The following is a 20,846-nucleotide window of genomic DNA, read 5'->3' as shown; positions in this document are numbered from 1 at the left end:
TCAAAATGGGTAAGATGAAGACACTCCATTTTTTAGCGAAAGGAGACTCGGAGTGAGGTCAGAGGGGACAAATGATAGAAGAGAGGGCTCCATGTTTGGAAGTGTGGAGTCCGCTCTTCAGGAAGTTACATCTCCTTTGGCATCTTTCCAGTCTTCTGTGGGACGGATGTTAACTTTCAAAGGGACACCCCACTCCAAAGTGCTCACAGGCCTTATGGGTTTGTTGGGGTTTTCTCAATGTATTTTTTTGTGAATGCTGTCTGCTGCTCAGAATGTTAATGCAACAACACATAACAATGCACCCAGCAGACTCAGCTGATGTCCAGGGAACGATGACAAATGTTTCCTTGTGGATACTTTCGCTGCCTCACTACCCTCCTTCTATGCCTTCTTTGATATTACCCTCAAATTACTTGTGATATACTGACATCCTTATATTGTTCCATCCGCCAGCCAGCCATCCACCCTCCACATCACCCTGCATCCATCCATTTATCTACATCATGTAGTCAAAAGGCTCTAAAATCAGGCAGATCTGGGCTTAAAGGCCAGGTATAACATTTACTAGCTCTGACACATCGGGTGAGATACTTGATCTCTCTGAGATACTTTATCTGAATATAAGAGCTAACTCAAAGTTGTTGAAAAAAATTTAGCAACAAACTGCAAGTAAAACACCCAGTACAAACAAAACAAAACAAAACAAAACAAAATAAACAAACAAAAAAAACACCTAGCACAGTGTCTGTGATTAGAGGGTTAGTACTCAGTAAGTGTTAATTCATTACATCCCCCTTAACATGGGAGAGGAACCTTGGAAAGAAAAATGGATTTTCCTTAAAATATTCTTCACATATTTTTGCAGCTTTTCCATCTCCTTCCATCCCTTTGTTTGCCTTAATAATAATGCTGTTAACCTCTAACCAGGGCTCCTTTTTTAAAAAGAAAGATTAAAAAGATAAATTATAAGCAAAATAGAAACTTGAAGATAACAATTGCACCTTGAAAAGTTTTTTGAATTAAAAAAAAAAAAAAGACCTAGGGGTGTCCGGGTGGTTCAGTCGATTAAGTGGCTGCCTTGGGCTCAGGTCATGATCCTAGGGTCCTGGGACTGAGCCCAGCTTTGGGCTCCCTGTTCAGCGGGGAGCCTACTTCTCCCTCTCCCTCTGCCTTTCCCCTTGCTTGTGTGTGCACACATTCTTTCTCTTTCTCAAATAAGTAAAATTATTTAAAAAAACTGACCTAGATCTTTTCAATTTGCATCAAACCAACAGCATGGAAAGAAAAGCTCCACTGCAATTTGGAGGGGATGTGCCTACTTTGCAGCGTGCCAGGAAGTCCCACGGTTATGTGCGGGATGCTGGCTAAACAATGGGGGCACATCTGGAAGACTTTACACAAAGTCAGCACTGTTCTGAGTGCAAGAACAAGGCAGCCTTTGTGGGTCTCACACTGGTAGCCAAGATTCTAATCCTGAGGAGGCTCATGAAGGGGATCTGGGGCATGTGTCTCTGTAAGAATATCTCTGGCCAGTTTTTTGCTATAGTTCTCCTTGGGGGTGTTCTGAATTCCCTCCTCTCTTTACCCCCCAACCATGGGCACATGGAATGTGCAGGGCCCTCGGCATATCCACCTCTGCTACAGATCTGTACGCTCCCCACTCTGCCACACTAAGTGACTTGCAGCTGTAGAGGCAGGTGGGAGTGTCACAGCCCCACTGGTAAGTAAGCAAGGAGGACAGCTTGTGGGGGTGCTGAGAGGTCTGCAGTCATGGCCAAAGGAGATGTGCCATAGGGTGCTTGGGGCTGCCATCCTTCCTGCACTGTGGACCTCATACCCATCTCCCAGAGAACCACATGTTAAGGTCTGGTGGTAACAGGGTTCGAGAACCAATATGATATACTTCAGATCTTTTCTGGAGTGTCACCATGTATATTAGCATGGTAGAGGCTCAGAGAAGTCCTGCAGGTTAAGAAACCTGTTTAACTTTGTTGACTCCAGTGCTCCTACAGAACACTTTTTTGAGTAACACACTACAGAGAAAAGTAGAACCCAGTGATTAAAGGTTTTTAGAAGACTCAAGTCAATGGATCTGTCATTTACTCTTAAAAAAAAAAAGTTTTATTAACTTTTCTGGGAGGGAGGAAGGGATAATAGTAGCACCGAGTTAGGAGGAAGGACTCTTCTCTCCAGCATTAGCACTATTTTATTTATTTATTTTTTTAGAGACAGAGAGAATGTACTGGGTACGAAGGGGCAGAGGGAGAGGGAAAGAGAGAATCTTAAGCAGGCTCCACATCCAGTGCGGAGCCCGACATGCTTGATCTCATGACTCTGAGATCGTGACTGAGCTGAAATCAAGAGTTGGACTCTTAACTGATTGAGCCACCCAGGCACCCATCATTAGCACTATTGATAAATGGTGACAGTTCCCTCTCAATCGGCCTTCTCCCCTGTTATATCTGACAAAGTTGCTCTAAGAAGAAAATTGATCTAAGACTTTTTAATGAAACCTACATAAATATATTATCATCACAATACCATTCAATGATTCTGTGGACCTTTCTTAATTCAAAGAAAAAAAGGGGAAAGGGAAAAGGTACTGCTTGATTAGGCTAAAAATTAATTTATGTAACTCTGTTATCTTCTCTCTGGTTAAAAAGAAGGGGTAGGGGGAGATGCTGACTTTTGCTACATTATGCAAAATGTTTTATAAATATTACCTCAGCTGCCCTGCAAGGTGGCATTTTTATGTCCATTTTATAAATGAGGAAATTTGAGGTGGAGGTTGGTGACTTGTTCGTAGTCACAGAGAGAGTAGGCACAGTCACAACTCAAACACAGGACTTCTTAATGCTAGAGCCCATCGTTCCAGCACACTAGGCTGCAGCCTCTTGTTAGTTGATGAGCTAAGAGACTGGAGTGATTATAAACAAATCCAACATGCCAGATTTGTGCCAAGTCTGGAGATTGTTGCCTGGTCACTCATTTTGGTTAGAGGAGATCAGAATTATGGGTGAGTTGCCTCATCATGGCATTTCTCAGTGTCCAATGAATGGAGAGCTTCTCCTCTCATCATCAAGAATGGAGAGGTAGGGCTTCTCCTCATCAGGGCAATGGGATGGCTGATTATTGTTACCAACAGAAATTCATGGTCCACTTTAATCCATAATTAGATAGGAAGTGAGCAGGTTCCTTGTAGAACCCAGTCTTTGGTAGCTTTTCCAAATTTCATTCCATGGAAGAGAAAGGCTTCCTGGTTATCTAAATTTAGATAACACTGGGTTAAACAAGCTAATCAAGTTTCTTCATTGAAAGCCTTCTAGAGCCATTACAATGCCAATAGCAAAGTCTCTCTGGGGAGAAAGGGGCATGGGGAAGTATAGACATAGCGTGCAGTGGTTCCTAGGATGGAAGATTCATTTCTAGGATGGAAGACTCTTTTTGAGAAATGTTTTACAGAGCTAGCCTCTTGAGGAACATACTGGTTTCCTGTGGGTTCCCACGAATTTTGAATGTCATAAGATGTTGTAGCAAAACTGATAAAGTTATCATCCTAGATCCTGGATCTAGTTCCTTCCATAGAAAGAGTGGGTCAGATCAAGCCACCACTTCATCAAGCAAACTGAGTCCCTGTATAGGAGGTGGCAGGAGCCCAGACTCTGGCACCAGGCTACCCAGGTTTGAATCCCCTGCCTCTATCACTGACCAGCTTGGGCAAGTTTCTTAACCCCATAGCCTCTTGGTTTCCCCATTAGTGTGAGGCAGATAATAACAGCACCAACCCCAGAGGGTTCTGGTGAGAGCTGAATTGGTTACCATATGTTAGTAACTTGAATGGTGCTTGGCATGTAGCAAACTCTATAAATTACTGTTTTGAATCATTGTTTTTCTCCATCTCTTCACAAGTGAGCTGTGCTTCAAAGAGGCAGTTAAAAACAAAACAAAAATTGGTGGTACTTACTTTAGGGTCTGAGCTTTAAAGTCAAACTTGGCTCTAGCAGGTCTCATCTAAACACAAGAAACAGTGACAATTTAAAACCACAATTTATGTACAATGAAAAGGACACGTTTTCATAAGCTTCTAGAAAGCAAAGCAGAAAAATTCACTCTAACTAGTTCATTCTGGTGTAGAAATCTGGGCAAAATTCCACTTATCTGATCTCAGCAGAACATTAGATGAATGTTTGATCAACTATGTCATGCATGAGAATATCCCTAAGGAGGGCCAGATTTAGGGAGGAGATGCTTTGAGAAGTCCCAAAGCTGAAGGGCTGGCTCCCCAATGCTGATCATGGATATTAAAAACAATGTGTGCATGTGCGCGCACACACACCAGTCAGCCAGAAAGTTCTCAGACATGCCTACTCTTTGGGGGGACATCTTCTGTTCGACTGACTTAATTATGATCCGCAAGTGGATGAAACCCCGATTCACCTCTCACGTCATCTTTGACTCCATATAATTTCTCATGGTCTATGAGATATCCCAAAAGCCAAAGTGAGCCCTGACTTCCTTCTCTTTCTCTAAAGCTTCCCTTCCTTTGGGGCAGCTCTCTCTTTCTGGACTCCAGGCCTGGAAGTCCTCCTCGGACTCCAGCTACTCAAGTCTGTCACTAAGTCATGCCAACCCTTCCTCTAGAACCCTCCACAAGCACACTCAAGTCTGACTTGAGCTCCCACACACACAAAGCCTCCTTTGACTTCATGTTCTCTTCACTTTCATCTACTATTACTCAGGAGCACAAATAACATTCCTCAAATACTTCCGTCCATCACTTCCTTGCTTTGAAGTTGGCAGAGGCTCTCAAGTATCCCTCAGATCAAATTTCAATTCCTGACGTGGGTTAAGGTCTTTGAGTGATTTCTCCCCAATTTCACACACTTCCTCTTCAACATTAGAGGACAAAATGGAGGGGGGGGTGGGAATGAGACTCAGTGAGAGAAGAGTGGTATTTAAAAGCTCCATCAAGCTTAGTTTTAGGTCCTAAACCTCTCAGTGATATGTTCCCTTTTTGCAGGCTCCTCAAGCTGGGATCTTGTAGGGATTTTCTTAAGGGTGGTGAATTCCCCACAGGAATTTATTTTTACATTTTCATGTTAATGTTTTGTCTCCATCTATCTGTCTCTCTCTCTCTCTATAAATGTAAATAAAAAAAGAATGGATGTGGAATTAGTGATAAATGACAAGTTCACAAAAGAAAGCCAGATAATCAACATTGTGAGGACAAAAATTTCACAGTAATTAAAAAAAAAGGGACGCCTGGGTGGCTCAGTGGTTGAGCTCTGCCTTCAGCCCAGGGCCTGATCCTGGAGTCCCAAGATCGAGTCCCACATCAGGCTCCCTGCATGGAGCCTGCTTCTCTTTCTGCCTCTCATGAATAAATATTTAAAAAAGATAAATAAAAATTTAAAAAAATTTTTAAAAAGTGGTGGTTACCCAAGGACAGCCAGCTGTAGAGCTGTGGGAACTTTACAAAATGTATACCAAACAGCACCATATTCCCACTTTGAGTGGCAACTGAGTTTAGTCAAAAGGATATCACCTACTGGCTAAATTAGTTAAGTTTTACACAAATCAACTACTTAATTTGTAAATTGGCTTAGGCCCATACTGTGGATTGGTGAAAAAATTGTTTTTTCCATTAAACAGAAACATACGTTACTCAAAGCTAAGAAACACTGATTCCATGGCACTGTTGAGACAGACAATGAGTCATCGTTGTCTGTGCAAAGCAGCATCTCCCTCTTTCCCTGCCCATGTCACCCGTGGCTCCAGTAGAGACAAAGATCATGAGGGTGCCCTCCCCCACTAGTCTCCCAGCTTCCCAAGGGCACAGGCTGGGCCCTAATTTCCATGTCTGCACAGGGTCTTGCACAGAATTAGTGGTCACCACATTCTACTCAGTAGGGGTGAAGTGCATCTGGGCCTTGGTGGTTCCTGTTTTCCCATGTCTGTCACTCAGCATCTAGGGCAGTGATTCTCCAAGTGTGGTCTCTAAACTGGCATCATCAACATCGCCTGGGAACTAATTAGAAATGCAATCCTTGGGTGCCACCCCAGAATTACATTTGTGGATGTGGCCCAGCAATCTGTATTTTAACAAGTCCCTGGCAGATCCTGATGAGTGCTCAGGTTTGAGAATCACAGCTCTGGAAAGGAGGTGGGATGGGTCAGGCAGTTTGCCTGCTATTCTCCAAGGCTGTTCTACCCCAGTGGCATTTCTGTGTGCACATGTCACCTATACATGTAACTATGCAGCCCTATGGTGCCCTGCATGTTCTCTTCTTTTCTATCACTTGCAAGCGGGCAGGTGTGTGAACAAGGATAATCTATCACCAGAGGCTTTGGAATAGGGTGGTTTGGAGGAGCTGGGATGCTGAGGGCTGTCTTTCCCTTGCATCTGAGTAACACCTGCTAACTTCTTCTTTATAACATTTTTTTTTTCTCCATCACCTTAGTGTCCTTCCCCTTCTTCCTTGCTTTTCTTTCATTCTGGTTCTCCTTTGTCAAAGAAACCTTCCATTTCTTTAAAAACAAAATAAAAACCAAACCATTTGATGAAGAGCCAGTGCCTCTGTCACTCAGAAGGCAGAAGCATGAATACTAATCTATCACACTGAAACATTATAAAGCTGTATATGCTTTGGTGTCACTCCCCTAGTTCCCTACCTCCCAAGCCCCAGACATGCACACATCCCCAAAAGGAGCTAACCCTTAGGGGACCAGTTGGGGTCACATGGCAAAACATACTCTGACACAAGCAGCAGCATTTGGCCGGCATAAGAACTTCAACACGGCCGTTGGGACAGGAGGCCAAGGCCTGGATAAAATCACTTCAAAGGTTTGTGCTTTCTTCGCGTCTTTTATAATATTAAGCTTTGTCATCTCAGCTAAGAAATGTCAAAATGAAGGGAACAAATGAAATGTCTCTCAAAGAGCTCTCTTACCCTCCATGGACTTATCCTAACTGCAAGACTCCTTGGGTTTCAAAATTCTTCAGTGAATCTTCAGCACTACTAAACACCTTATTCAATGAATTCATCCAATACCGAGTGGCAATATTATTCTCTGACATTTCAGGACCTGGGTAAATGGCGTAAACAACGCACTGCTTGCTAACTTTTATAAGGAGATTCACAAAACTGTTTCTTCAAAGAATTATCTTGTAACTGCCCACACTATAGGTACTAACACACACGGACTAAGGTATAAGGTTTCTAGGCAGAATGCACAGGCAACATGGTGTCATGATAAAATGCAGGATGTAGAGGACTGGATTCATGAAGGCAGCCGATGCTCTCAAAGCATGCATGGGGGGGTGGGGGCAGTGCGCCAGCAGATTCGGTCCCACAGCCAGGCATGCTTGAACATACAGAGCACAGGACATAACGTGACTCATGTCCATGACCAGCCACATAAGAGCCAAAGCAAGCCTACGGGAAGCCAGGATGACAGATGCCGTTCGGAGAACTAATTTGGCCTACGGAAGGCAATGCTGAGGGGAGGCAGATATTGCTTTGGGTCAAGCAGCAGATTGAGGCAACCAAAACAGACCTCTGACCCAGATTTCCTTTTGGCCGTATCGTCTATATTGAGGAGGTCCCCAAAGCGCTCATTAGTGATAAACTGATGGTGCGTCGGAATGACGCCCGTGTGGCGACGAGCTGCAATATCGGCCTCTTCTTGCTCACGCTTAAGTCGTCTCTGGTCCGCTAAAAGTTTCTGCCATGAAATTGCATAAAATGGGCAGTGAATCATCTGGTCCAGGGTACTGGAAAACTGCCAACAAAACAACTAAGGAAAAAGGTGCTGGGTGAAGAGGGAGGAAACACTAAGGGTCAGGTGGAGGAGGGGCTTTCTGGCCACACTACCACGTCTCCTGTGTAGCCATATCCCACGTGCTCTACGGAGGAGGGAGACAGCACTGCGCACGGGATACTTGGGGATGTCACTGGGGGACGCGGAGGAGGGATGAATTCCAGTCACACCATCTGGAAAACTATCCCCTGGCTCAGCCAAAGCCTCCAGCCCCCAATATATGGCCACAAAGTCCAGGCCCTCTGGTGGGGGGCTATATCCAGGGCATCCACAAACATGTTGGGCTGAAGGTGGGAGGCTGGGATTGCCCACCTCACCTCGCTTAGGCAGTGTTGAGCTCCCAGTGTGTTCCCATGGTGGGGCCGGGGCTGGCCAATTCCTCCCACCCAAATCTGGGTTCTTACTATGCAGGATCCATGGCAACTAGGTCATTTTTTTGTGCTTCCTAGGTCTGTTACTCTAATATGTTCCAGAGAGTAGAGATGCCCATTTCAGAAACTATGGTACCCTTCTCCGAGGCTGGCCAACCCCTCCTCTGGGCACAATGTCTAGGAGGCCTTAGTACATGCATCAAAGGCTGCCTATGTGACGGAGAGACAACATCAATTACTTTCTTACTGGACTTTTTATGTAACTCTTTCTTCATTTGGTGAAATGAGGCTGACTTTAAAGGAGTGATGTAGAATATAAATATAAAAGATGAACTCGGAATAATAACACCTCAGTTTAGAAGAAATATGCTCTCCCAAAGTAAGGAAATAGTCACCTACTTCTATTTCTAAAGGCTTTCTCAATAATTAAACAATGTTGCATTTTACCAAATGTCCTCATTTCCTATTGAAGTGACCCTATGGAACGGAATTTTAATGTGTTTTTTAATTCTATATCAATCATACATTCCTGGGATTAACATTCCTTGAAGAAAAGCAATAATTAGGACTGGTAATTCTTAGCATTTTCAGTAAGGCATTAGTCTTCTTCCAGCAGGCAGTTAAATGCCTCAAGTGACACCCAGCCTCAAAGGATAGTGGGCCTGATTTTTTCCATTTTTCTCCAGGGGCTACAAATACTCAAGAAACAACTTAATCAGGAGCACTTGGGTGGCTCAGTTGGTTAAGCTTCTGTCTTCCGCTCAGGTCACGATCTCAGGGTCCTGGGATGGACCCCCGTGTCAGGCTCCCTGATCAGTGCTGAGTCTGTTTTTGCTTCTCCCTCTCCCTCTGCCCTGCCTGCACCGGCTTGCGCTTTCTCTCTGGTTTGCTCTCTTTCAAGTAAACAAATAAAATCTTACAAAAAAAAAAAAAACAAAACAAAAAACCGACAAAAACCAACTTCTCAAATGGCTGTGGGATGTCCAGTGCTCGGATAAGTTGTTGTAAAGATTAAATAAGACATGAGAAAGTGCTTTGCAAAGCCCAGTGCCATGAAAAGGGCACTGGCCCAGGAATCTGGAGCCCTGGTTTCTAACTGTGCCTCTGGTGTCAGTTAACTTGCTGCGTGACCTTGGGCAAGTCACTACCCCACTGGAGTCCTTTCCTGGCTAAAACAAGGGGCTTGGCCAGAGAACTACTAGTGTCCCTTCCAGGACTGACACATACTCACTTTCTGAAATGCCACCACCGTCAATATTAGTAACAAAGCATTTGCAAAGAAAAATGTCAGGACTGACACTCCGTTAGCTGGAAGTGTGAGCTGTTTCTGTAGCAGGGGGATGGACTGATGTTTGAGGCCGCCATGCCCCTGGCGCTCGGGCCATGGATACAGAAGATCAGGGACAGCAAACAGGAGTGGAGATCCCAACCCAGTTCTTGAATTGGACCTCAGCAAATCCATTGTTCCCACAGTTTAACCATGGAAGCTAAATACCATGAATAAAGACACAATGTTTTTAAGAATCTGTGAGCCAGTGTTATTCAAGGAACAGGCTTCCCACCTTCTGAAAGCACCTTGTAACATAGTAATTGTTAAACCAACTAAGTAAAACCTGCCTCCTTTGTGGTAGGCATGATCCTATCACAAAGGCTTCCATGCTGGATACTCCTATTTATACTAATGACATGGAATGTCACCTTCTTTTACCTTACATTGGTGGGAACCTTGTATCTCAGTGACAGTGACTAGAACTGAAACGGTCTGTGGCCTGATGGATACTCACTGGGAGTTTGTTGCCTCATTATTACCAATAAGTCTGCACATCACTTGCTTCCTTATTCTCTCCCTGGACAGATACAGTCTTAATGAAGACTGTATTATGCCTGGAGAGGGGGAAAGCTATGGTCTTTCTGTCTCAGCAGCAAGGACTATCATCCAGACCCACTCAGGGTCAGCCTTTATGCTAACTCCTTAAGGAAAATCCATCTCAACCCTGAAAGCACTCAACAAAACAGAACATAGGAAGGGGGCTTCAGACTTGACAGGGCAAGGGACAGAGTTGTGTATACACAGGCACGCTCTCCTCCTGCCACGAGGTTCAACGCAATTCTTCTACCTTCCTAACTTGATACAGGAAAACTGGTCATTGGAACTGGTTTAATCTATAGGACCCTTTCTCCTAAAATGCAAAATCCAGAAAGCATTCCTCAAAACACCACTTTATCACAGCAGAAGCTTGTGATTTTGCCCAGGGAACTGATCCGCAGAACTGTCTCTCCTGAAATCTCAAGAGAATGTGCTCCTTCCCCAGCCTGGTCAGTGATTTCACTGCAGTGTAGACATTTCAGCAACTGCTAGAAGAGGTGCATGTCCTCAAGTTCTTGGGGGTTTCCCAACATCTAAGGGGGTATCTCTTCTTCTGAGTTAAAGGCAACTTCTTCAAATTGTTTTATAATGTATCATGCAGTGGTCATTAGTTATTATTTTTCAGTTTCCTTTCTCCTGCTGTACCCTCCCCAATAGGAACTGTGCTTTGTGCCAACAGGAGAGTGGGAAATACTGGGGAAGTATGCGGGTGGGTTTCCCTAGAGAATAATAAGGCCGGGGTTGGGGAGGGGATGAGCGAGTAGAGCCAACTCGGAGTCCCCTCACATGGCACTGAATGCAGTGGTGAACCCTCCCTCCACCCCCAGCCCCTACCCGGCCAGTGGGACTTCGCACTGAGAATCTACTGCCTGTGGGGAAATCAGTCCTCCTTTTTGGACTGGTGGAACAACTGAGCTTATGCCACATAAAAAGCCATTTGTGAAAATGCTTTGCTTCCCGTTGCTAGGTCATGTCACCTCTCTGACAGATGTCTAGAATGTTTGTTTCCTCGTATTTTTCTCTAAGAGCTTAAAGATTTTAAAGATGGCATTTACCTCTTTATCATCATGACGCCTCCGAATAAATTCTTCTGTGGATTCCAAATAATCGGCAGGTATAAAATGTCTTGGTGATTCTGAATCTTCAAAATAATAAAGTAGAATTAAAAGACGCAAAGATTTAGTGGGAAAACAGATTGGGAGATTTCACCCTGCATCTGTTAGACATGTTTTTACAGTTCGTGGATTATTGCCCAATAATCAAATTCTGAAGAAGAACCAATCCCCCCCCCCCCCCCCCCGCTTTTGGATTTACTTATAAAGCCAGTTTAATACAAAGAAAACTAATTGGAAGGCAAAAAGTGAGCAGAGAGAGGACCTTCTTTGAAAAGTGTCCCTACTAAGAGGCGTGCAGGATCTTACAGGGACACACCATACACTCACACACACACGCACAGGGCCACCGAAAGAGGCTGCCTCTCAAAAAACCACAGGGTGACTGAGGATTGGTGTGAATTCCATGGGGTTCAAGAATTCAAATGGACAAATTTCTCAGATGAGCTAAACGGCCAATTTTTCTTTCGAAACAGAGTTTGGTGGTTAGTCTGAATGACATGGGGGGCTTTGTTTTTAAAGAAGTGCAGCCACTACGAGCCATGATTAATTGCCAAGCAAAACAAACAGAAAACAAAGGACAGACCAGAAAATGAGCACCACGGGGACAGGGGGAAGAAGGGACAAAGCAAGCAGAGTAGAGAGACGGGGGAGGTGAGACTGGGCAAATACACAAATGCCACCTCCGAGGGACGTTCCCAGTTCACTGTGTGGGTTGTTGTTCCTGTCCAGGCCAGGGTCTGAGTACGGCACGGAGTTGCCATTATGAGAGGCCCTCAGGCAGTCCTCTGGGACTGCGGGTCTCCCCTGAGGGGGCTCCGAGATCCGGCTCAGCCTCGCCATGGTGTGTCGGGAAGACAGGCGTTTGGGAACCGAGGGCTTCCCCCCAGAGGGGGTCTCGTCCTGACGGGGCTGGCTGGGGAGGTCTGGCTTCTGGCCTGCCGGGGGGGCTGAGAAGTCACCAGGGGGAGGCTGCCGGGGGTGGTACTGCAGGGGCTTTTTCAACCGGAAAGGGAGGGGGCTCATTAGGTAGATGTTCCTGAGGAGGGTGCTCCTGTCCCCCCTGGGATCTGGGCGCCAGTCAGGCTGTCTGGCCGTCTGCTGCTGCTCGTGCTTCCGGATGGTGGTGAAGCGGGTGTACGAGGCCGGGCAGGTGCCCTTGCACTTGGTGAGGCGGTGCCTGGGAAAGTCTCCGTGGACGCTGCTGCTGCTTCCCTCTCTGCTGTCGCTGGAGACGTTTGAACAGTGGTCGAGATCGTCAGAGCAGGCAGAGAGGGGCTCAGAAGGCATGAGGCCCCTGAAGCCCAAGGTGGGTTCGGCCACGTTGCTACACGTCCGGGAGGCATAGAGCCCCCCGGGGTTCATACCGTCCATCTCCCGGGGCCGGAGCTTGGTTGACTCCAGGAGGGACTCGGCCGAGCGGGCTGCGGTCAGGCCACTCCGGGACAGCACCGGCGTGGGGGACTTGCTCAGCCTCCCGGACAGGTCCAGGGACGGCATGGACCGGGACCGCTGGATCAGCTGCTCGAAAGCGGTGATGCGGGAGGAGACAGTGTGCTTGGGGATGTGCTCCGAGCCCTCCTGGCTGGGGCCCAGTTCGCCCCTGGCCAACGCCAGGCTGCTCCTTTCGAAGTGGGAGGCAAGATCTCGCACGCTGGAGGAGGAAATGGAGCCCAGGAAGAGGCCAGCACGGTTGATCTGGTGCATGTCCCGGTAGAACATGGTGAACTGCATCCCGGCCTTTCTGGAGAGAGGGCAGGGCCTCCTGGCGCTGGTGCCGCACTCCTGCAGGCTCACGGTGCTGCTCGACTTGCTGTCCCAATCCCTCCGCGAGCGCGTGAGCAGGTTCTCGATGCTCCCCCCAACTCGGAGGGGGAGACCTCTTTTGGAATCATTCAAAGACAGTGAAACACAAAGGTTCTCACAGCTTTGAGCCTTTTCTGCCGGCAATAAGATACTCTTCTGTTCCTGCAAAAGAGCGCTGGGAGCAGAGAGCCTGGGTTTGAATTTGGAGGGAAGGATTTCCGAAATGCAGGCTTTGGCAGCGGACAGGGGTTTCTTGTGCTTACACATGGGGCCTAATGCACTGCTAGCGCTAACTGTTCGGCTAGGAACTGAAGATGAAGAAATCATGTGAGCATTCCCACCTTTACGATCCACTGGAAAGCATGCAGAATAAAATAAACAGACCCATTAGGTTAAAGCTGAAAGCTGCTTTAAAAAAAAAAAGAAAAAAAAAAAAGGAGAGGTCACATGCTTATTTATCATAAGGGTTGTTTGTTTTTTTTTTTTTTTCTTATGTGTGTGTTGTTTTAATTTCCAGTCGCTGTCCGGAAGCAAAATAATCTGTGCTGCAAAGCAGGTGCGAAGATGCAACGAAAAATGGCCACCCTGCTAGAGTTATGAAAGGCTAAGTAAGGCTCAGCTAAGTTCTAAGAGAAGGGAATCAGAACAAAAAAGAGAGAGATGCTTTAGGGAGAGCAAGGTTGGGGTTCAAAGGAAGGGAAAATACTACCAGAAAGAAAAATGGCCGGTGAACACTGGGGGAAGGGGCTCAGAGGCCTGGAAACGGACCCACACAAGGCAAAGGATATCCCAGTAGCTGGAAGTCACCCGCTACTGACGGGCGAGAGGCATCCGGACCACTATGTGGCTGGGCCAGAGCCCCGCAGGCTTCACCCAGTTACCTTTCATGGAGGCTGAGCTGGAGGGTCGCTTGAGCCCACTCAGGCCCTGGAGAGGGATGTCTCCACCTTCCAAGACGCTTTTATAAATCTGCCTCTCGTTCTCCAGACTAGCAAGATCCCCAGGAGCCCCATCTGATTCCCTCTTCACTGCATGGAAGTTGGAAGAATATAGACTAAAGACAATGTAATTTTAAAATAGAGAAGAGAGGAAAAAAAAAAAAAAAAGAATGGGACTTAGAATTTTTGACATTTTTCTAAAAAGCATGTTACCACCTGAGGACAAGCAGCACATTCTCTGGCACCCTAGGCAAGCACTGCTCTTTCTAAAGGGCATTCTTACCTAAGATAGAATTCTTCAGACAAGATGTCTAGCCAAGGGTGGCCCTCAATGCTCAGGAATCTGCCCAGAACAGCAAAGTGCTAATCGAGATGACTGCATGTGGGCTTCCAAAGAGTAACTCTGAGAAACTTCACCTGGGGAGGAGGGGCGGGGGTGGCTGCTGGGGGCCCAGTGGCTACATACAAGATGGTGCAGCCCAGGACATGAGTGGAGCCTCTGACGTGTCACCAGCCAGAGTTGGTGACTTCAAGTTCACCACTTGGATTATCTTGCTGGATTACTCTTCACAAGCACTTTGGCTGACGTTAATGATTTTTCTGGGTCTCCAGGAAAGTCAGCCACCAAGTGAAAGGGAAATCTGGGATTGTATACACTGTTAGCATCCCAGCCACATTCTCTATCAGCTTCTTTCAAAATTTGTAGTCAGAGCCTTATGACATACAATAGGAGCATAAACTATTGCTCACTTACATCTTTCATATATTTTTACCTTGTTGAAATTCTAGGTATTTTTGCAAGTTACCACAAATCCTTTTAGGAATGAGGTAGGGCACAGAAAAAATGAAGAGCGCTTACTCACTGTGCCCCTCCCTTCTCCTGATCCTAGTTTTCTTTGCCCTCGCCCACGGACACATGGAGACACACAGAATACACACTCACTCAGATGAGTGAATGGCCCCCTTCCCACAGAAGTACTCAGGCTTCTGCTTGGCTGCTTTTCAGTCCTATGGAATTCAGCTGACTGGTCTCAATATTGATTTTTTTTTTTTTTTTTTAACTCTGAAGATGTAAAGAGCTTGATGGAATTTCTCTGTCCCAGCATTTTATGATGAACATTATCAAGTGTATAGAAAAGCTTAAGGAATTATAATAGTGAAGCCTCACATATCCTGGACCCCTAGATTCTATACAGAACTAGGCTGCATTTGCTGTATCGCACATCCATCTCTTTCCCTCTACCCATCCATCAGTGATGCAATTATTCTTAATTTCACACAACCTCTCAGTCCCTGTGGTCACAGATAATGGCAACGACGACTCTATCCAAATTGGTGAGATGTCCTATGTGGGAGGCTTGACAATCCTTCTCTCTTTAATCCTCACAAACAATCCTTCTTTTCCCATTTCTGGACGAGGAAAGGAGGCACCAGGAGATCCAAGCACTTGCCGAAGCAGGTCCGTGGAATGGCAGGGCTAGAACCAGAGCCTAGTCATAGGGCACTGCACAGCTGCCCCGACAACAGTTTTAAATAGAACATTTCCCTATGAATGAGGAGGTGGTGCCTTCCAGGAGCCCAGGCTTGCACACCACAGAAGGCCTAAGGATGCTGGAGCTCCACATCACTGCCAATTGTCCCCTGCCATGACAAGAGGCCCCAGAGCCCAGAAGTCAGAAATAAAAAAAAGGGGTGACTCTGGTGCAACAAGTAATGTCTCCACCTCAGGGGAGGTAAGTTTCCTGAGCAATATACTGCTTCTGGCACTAGGTAGCCACCACTTCCTAGCCCCTTATCATGTGCCCAACACTGGCTTTCAGGACTTTCCATGCTCAGCAGCCTGCCGAAGGGGGTCAGGGTTCCCTCCAGTCCCTTCTTTTCATTCTCTCTGGCTTACGTCAGGGGATCAAATGCTTTTTCCCTTTTCTCCGCCTAGACAGAACATTACTAAACATTTAAGGGAAAAGAAAATCAACTCTCAAAGCCGAGACCATAAAAGCATGCAGATTGAAGTAAGTTAACAGAGTAGCCTCCAGGGTGTGTCTCAGGGAGGAGAAACCTCCGTCAGGGGCATGATAGGGCAAGTCTCCCCCAGGCCGTGCTTTTATTTGCAGGGGCCCACGAGAGGGTCCATGAGTACACGCAATAAATATTTGTTCAATGAATATGAGGTTACATTTTCTGAAAGTAAAATTGGCACACATGATCTGATTAAGATGTTTCTAGAAATTTTTCTATGAGAATTTCATCACAGTCACTTAAGCTCCTGGCTGCTGACATGGGTGACTGTGGAGCCATCAGAATGGTGGGAACAGTGACTACAGGGAATGAGCACGGTCCAGGTGTAGGCTGGCTGGCCTTACCGGTGTCCTAGCCTCTCACTGAATGTCCCCACTCTCACCCCTGGAGGTGGAGGCTTGGCTTTGCCAGGCTCACAGGCCTTGGGACAAGGGCTGCCACCCACACAGCTTTTGCTCTCCCACTCCTACCTATAGGGGTGCTTGAAGATGTCTCCTCCAGCCTTCTGACTGATAAAAGCATCAACACCAGCTAGATGGCAGGAGGACCGTTAAAGGTGACTCGGAAGGATGTGGCACTTTATGCCAACCTAAATCAATGTAAGCTCATCTAAACTGACTCTAACTTTGAATTTCGTAAGTAAAGATAAATCTGTTCCTTATTACAGTTTCTCTTTTAAAGCCTATCCTTGCTTTGGTTGCATTTTCTGATTCTGTCCTTCAATTAACCCCAGTTTAACTCCTTTTTATACAACCTCAACTTCTAAAATTCTGTGTACGGATATCCTTTAGCCATGCCGCCAATAGCTCTGGTGAGGAGACAGTCTCTTAGGCCCTGCTGGCCTTGGTTTGGGGTCCCCAGAGCTCCCGCAGCTCTGGAGAGGGATCGCCAGAGGCTTCTATCCTGCTGTCCTTTGAAGCGCCTCAGCCTTGGTCATAACTTCCACGGCAGCCTTCTCCAGCTCTGCCTAACTTCATTTGGTCATGACTCTTGGGTGTACCCAGGCTGCCTGACTTGGTATCTCCCCTACTTCACCACTCATCAGAAATCCCCTCCCTACCTGCAGCCACTCTAGTTTCTGGCTTTATTCCATCCATTATCACCATTTTGTCCTGCTTTCCCACCAGAATGACAGACCAGCACTCAGGAAACCTCTCAGAATGGATTTGCTATAGCTAATTGTTTTCTTTCTGATACCAAAGCCAACACACTTTTTCCAGATGTGCAATACTTCCCAACTGAGGCCCTCCTTGGTTACAAACACATCTACAGGCTCTGGAACAATGTTTTCAAAAGTATCCTTGGTTTCAGATCTCCTAATGGTGTAAAGACAGATCTCATTTGTCCCACTGTGGCAAGGAGAAACTGAGGACCAGAGTGCCGAAGGTCACAGAGCTGTTGGGTCTTTGCCGTGTTCAAACAGATCAGACAGGATGAGAAAAGCAGTGGGGTTGATGAGAAAGACCTAATCAGTATTGGCAGCTACCAATCACATAACAGAAGAAGCCAAGTTCAGCACTGGAGCTCAGCTCTCAGCAGCCTGGGCTGAGCTAGTTCCCAGTTCAAAGACAGCAGGCCAGAAGGAGACAGCTTCATCAATTCCATCTCTGGCTAAGATGCAAAGGGGGCTGAGTTTCAAGGGGATTCAACAAAAACACACTCACTGGAAGAATAAAGGGAGAGAATGGAGTGATCCTCTTAGGGCCAACTGTTTGCAATCGTGTGACCAGATGGGCTTTAGAGGACTCCAGTCTGACTCCAACGAGCTAAGGATAACTCACTCTATTTGAACACTTGGAAACAATCTGTTTCTCAAGTTCTTGCATCTGTAAAACCAATAGGTATGGTAAGACTGTCCAAGAAATCCACCTTCAAATCTATTATCACATAGACCTTTCTTTTGAGCTCCAGACGTATACATTCAATTGCCTTCTAGACACCTTCATGTGGGTATTTCTCAGGTTTCTTAAATCCCACACGCCCCCCAAATGAGATCCTTGTCTCCCATTAGCCAAGCCAGAAAGGCCAGGGAGCAACCCCTTTCTTCCTCTCCTTGCTCCCCAAGCCTAAGTAGTCACCAAGTCCTGACACAGCTGGCATCAATCCCTTGCCTTCCCCAGACCTCCCTGGCCACCACCTCACCACTGCTCACGTAGGCTTCTCCAGTAAGCATACCCCCAACTCCTGAACCTTCAGCCGTCCAGTCAGTCATCTGGAGTCAACTCACTGCTAGGGATATTTCTAGAAAAGATCTCGTGAAGTCAATCCACTGCTCAGTTTATTCACTCAAATATTTACTGAGCACCTATTAGATGTGAATTACTCTCCTAGGCAGAGCTTCAACAGGGAACAAAACAGACACAAAATTCTAGCTTCACTGAATTCACTGTCCAAAACCATTTGTTGTTTTCAGAAAGGGGGAAAACAACAACTATTGCTTTTAACTATGGTTTTGGGGGAGGGAGCCTAGGAAATCTGGGGAGGGTAGTTTCATCTTTAGCCTTTATATACTGCATGAAAAAAAAAATGATCTTTTAGATTTATGTGATAGTTATTCCTTCTCTCCTGGGTCCCATCACTGCATGTACCACACTGGATTCTAATTGCAATTTACAAGTCTGTGTCCCCGTTACACTCTGAGCCCCTTGAGGACAGTGGTTTATCTTATTAATCTTTGCATGCCTGGTGCCCAGCACTGCTTTTCAATAAATGTTAGTAGAACAAATGATTCTATAAAATTAAATGCTTGCATGCAGATTTCTGAGAAATGAAAATTACATTTTCAAGGCCCAGGGGAGTCTCTAATGTTTCATTTAGTTCTTCAGGTAATGATCTGTGTTTTGATATTAGGTGAAGAGAAAGAAGTAGGTTTTTTTGTTTTGTTTTGTTTTTGAGGAAAAAAGCAGCTTGTTCTTTAGTGCCACTTGCTGGCCAAATAGAGGAAAGCTCTTTGGTTAGACAAAAAAAAAAAAAAAAAAAAAAAAGAATAATCTTCAGGACTGCTTTAAGATCTGATAGCTCTAGGGAAATAAAATACAAAATTGAACACTCTGATGGCAAGTGTAAAAACATATTTTTTGAGAGTAAGGACTGGCAGTTATAAATCTCTTCCTCTCTATACCCATGTTCTTTTAACATTGTGATAGGTAATTGTGTTAATTAATAAAATTCTAAACTGCAAGTCTGTCCAAGATATGAAAGTGGACTTAACTTCTCCAGTGACTTTTTTTTTTTTTTTTATAAATAAATGTTTTTGAACCTGGGCTGTCCTGAGTCTTCTCCTTCAATCCCTGGGGTTAAGTCAAGTCTTGCCAATGTTTCTTTCAACACATCCTTCCCAACCATCCAGGGAGAGGGCCGGATTCAGTCCGCAAATTGCTGGCCTCGGTGCTGAGCGAGTTGGATGTTCATGAATTAAGACTCACAAGCACATTTGTTTATTCAGCAAACATTTGCTCTGCACTTCCCTGTGTGTCAGGCACTGCATGGAGGCTGGCTCCCCACCAATTCCAAATACAGAAAAACCTTACTCATTTGAATAAACTGGAGGAAAACCCCACCTGACTTACTGAAAAATCCTCAACTGGTAGAATAGCAGGAGGATAGAACCCATCTATTCCTGCCAAGTAGCTCATGAGAGCCAGGCTATGGCTGAAACACAGAGGTCTTTGGAGACCTGTTTCAATGACATAAATAAGAGTGCTTGATGAATTAACACAGCCAGTATCTTTAGGTACACAAATACTCAGAATGTCTGAAAGCAATTTGCTCTTTGAAGCAGTTTGCATTAGGCCCCCTCAATCCTACTAACACAGTATTACAAATAGTTACTTATATTCTTTTTTTAATCATTCAAAACCAGTGAATTGCAGCATGCTTTCTGTGAATTTACTGCCCACTTCTGAATCAGGATGGTGCAGAGGAGAGTTTACTGCTAGCACTATCCCTCGGCCTGGAACATCATTGTTCCACCTCCAGCCACAGCTCTGCCAGGTACCAGCTGTGGCATCACACGCTGTTACGTGCCTGTTTCTTCACCTATAAAGTAGGGTTTGAAATAATGCTCGATTCTGGAATGGTGAAAGGATTACATGGGGGAATGTACATAAAATGCTAACTGTAGGGCCTGGCACATAGTAAATGTTCAATAAATCATTAGAATTACTTCATTCAAGACCTACATTCCTAACTTTGACAGCCTGTGGGCACTGCTTTTTCTTCTGAATACATTTATGATTTAATTATAATTTATTATATTTATTAACTTATTATGTTGATTGATTATACCTCAGGGGGCCCAACCCCGAATACTTTTAATCCTTGGCCCCCTTCATTCATTTGCCACTTTGCCTTCTCATTTACCAACATTTTTTTTTTGGGGGGGGGTATTGTTGCCAAAACTACTAAGGGGACTGTATCTTATGCTCCTCTGATAATACTGAGCATAGTGCCTTATATCTAGTAAGAATTCACTAAGGGAACTGACTAAGGGATTCACTGAGCCAGCCACCAGAAGTGGCCTTTCCTGTCCTGTGCACTCTGGGGAGATGGGGAAAGGAAAGTAGTTTGAGGGGGGATACCAGGCAGAAAGGTTAACATTGGGCAACCCTGAAAACAGGATTGTAGGGGCAGGGAGAGATCTGGAGCAGTCAATGCGCAGTCAGGACTGTCCAGTGACAACCAGGTAGCCTCAGAGACCAAGGAGAGTTTGCAGGGAGCCGTGGCCTTGAAGAAGCGCTTTATCTGCAGGTAGCCTAAGGTCATCTGGTGGACTTCACCTCTGAAAGCACGTCTCTGGGGACCGAGAGGACCCATGACTGTCATTCTTGTAGAAGGCATCCTTCAACTAGCTCCTTAAATAGAGCGAGCCTCAGAGCCCAGCGTGGAGGGAGATCGGGAAGGGTGTTCAGAT

At 45.7% G+C, this 20,846-nt stretch overlaps 1 protein-coding gene and 1 long non-coding RNA gene across 51 annotated transcripts in view; one reads left to right on the top strand and one right to left on the bottom strand.

Annotated features, from left to right (window-relative positions):
* The window catches only part of SORBS1 (sorbin and SH3 domain containing 1), a 228,098-nt gene that overhangs the window by 26,822 nt on the left and 180,430 nt on the right, over positions 1 to 20,846 (bottom strand). For 33 of the 50 annotated variants that reach the window (XM_077878268.1, XM_077878275.1, XM_077878274.1 and 30 more), the window contains 4 exons: positions 13,859 to 14,031; positions 11,115 to 11,200; positions 7,558 to 7,725; positions 3,965 to 4,011 (listed from right to left, as the gene is read on the bottom strand). In XM_077878268.1, the coding sequence (XP_077734394.1) occupies positions 3,965 to 4,011; positions 7,558 to 7,725; positions 11,115 to 11,200; positions 13,859 to 14,031 (474 nt within the window). Of the gene's footprint in view, positions 1 to 3,964; positions 4,012 to 7,557; positions 7,726 to 11,114; positions 11,201 to 11,854; positions 13,331 to 13,858; positions 14,032 to 20,846 lie in introns of all 50 variants that reach the window. The other 17 variants (XM_077878259.1, XM_077878263.1, XM_077878261.1 and 14 more) reach the window with 2 other exon arrangements.
* Positions 1 to 20,846, top strand: part of LOC144301359 (uncharacterized) — a 35,787-nt gene that overhangs the window by 5,496 nt on the left and 9,445 nt on the right. The window lies entirely within an intron of this gene.

The sequence above is a fragment of the Canis aureus genome, chromosome 29 (assembly GCF_053574225.1).
Source record: "Canis aureus isolate CA01 chromosome 29, VMU_Caureus_v.1.0, whole genome shotgun sequence".
NCBI lineage: Eukaryota > Metazoa > Chordata > Mammalia > Carnivora > Canidae > Canis > Canis aureus.
Note: the sequence above shows the minus strand (reverse complement) of the source record. Positions and strands in the feature narration are given on the sequence as shown.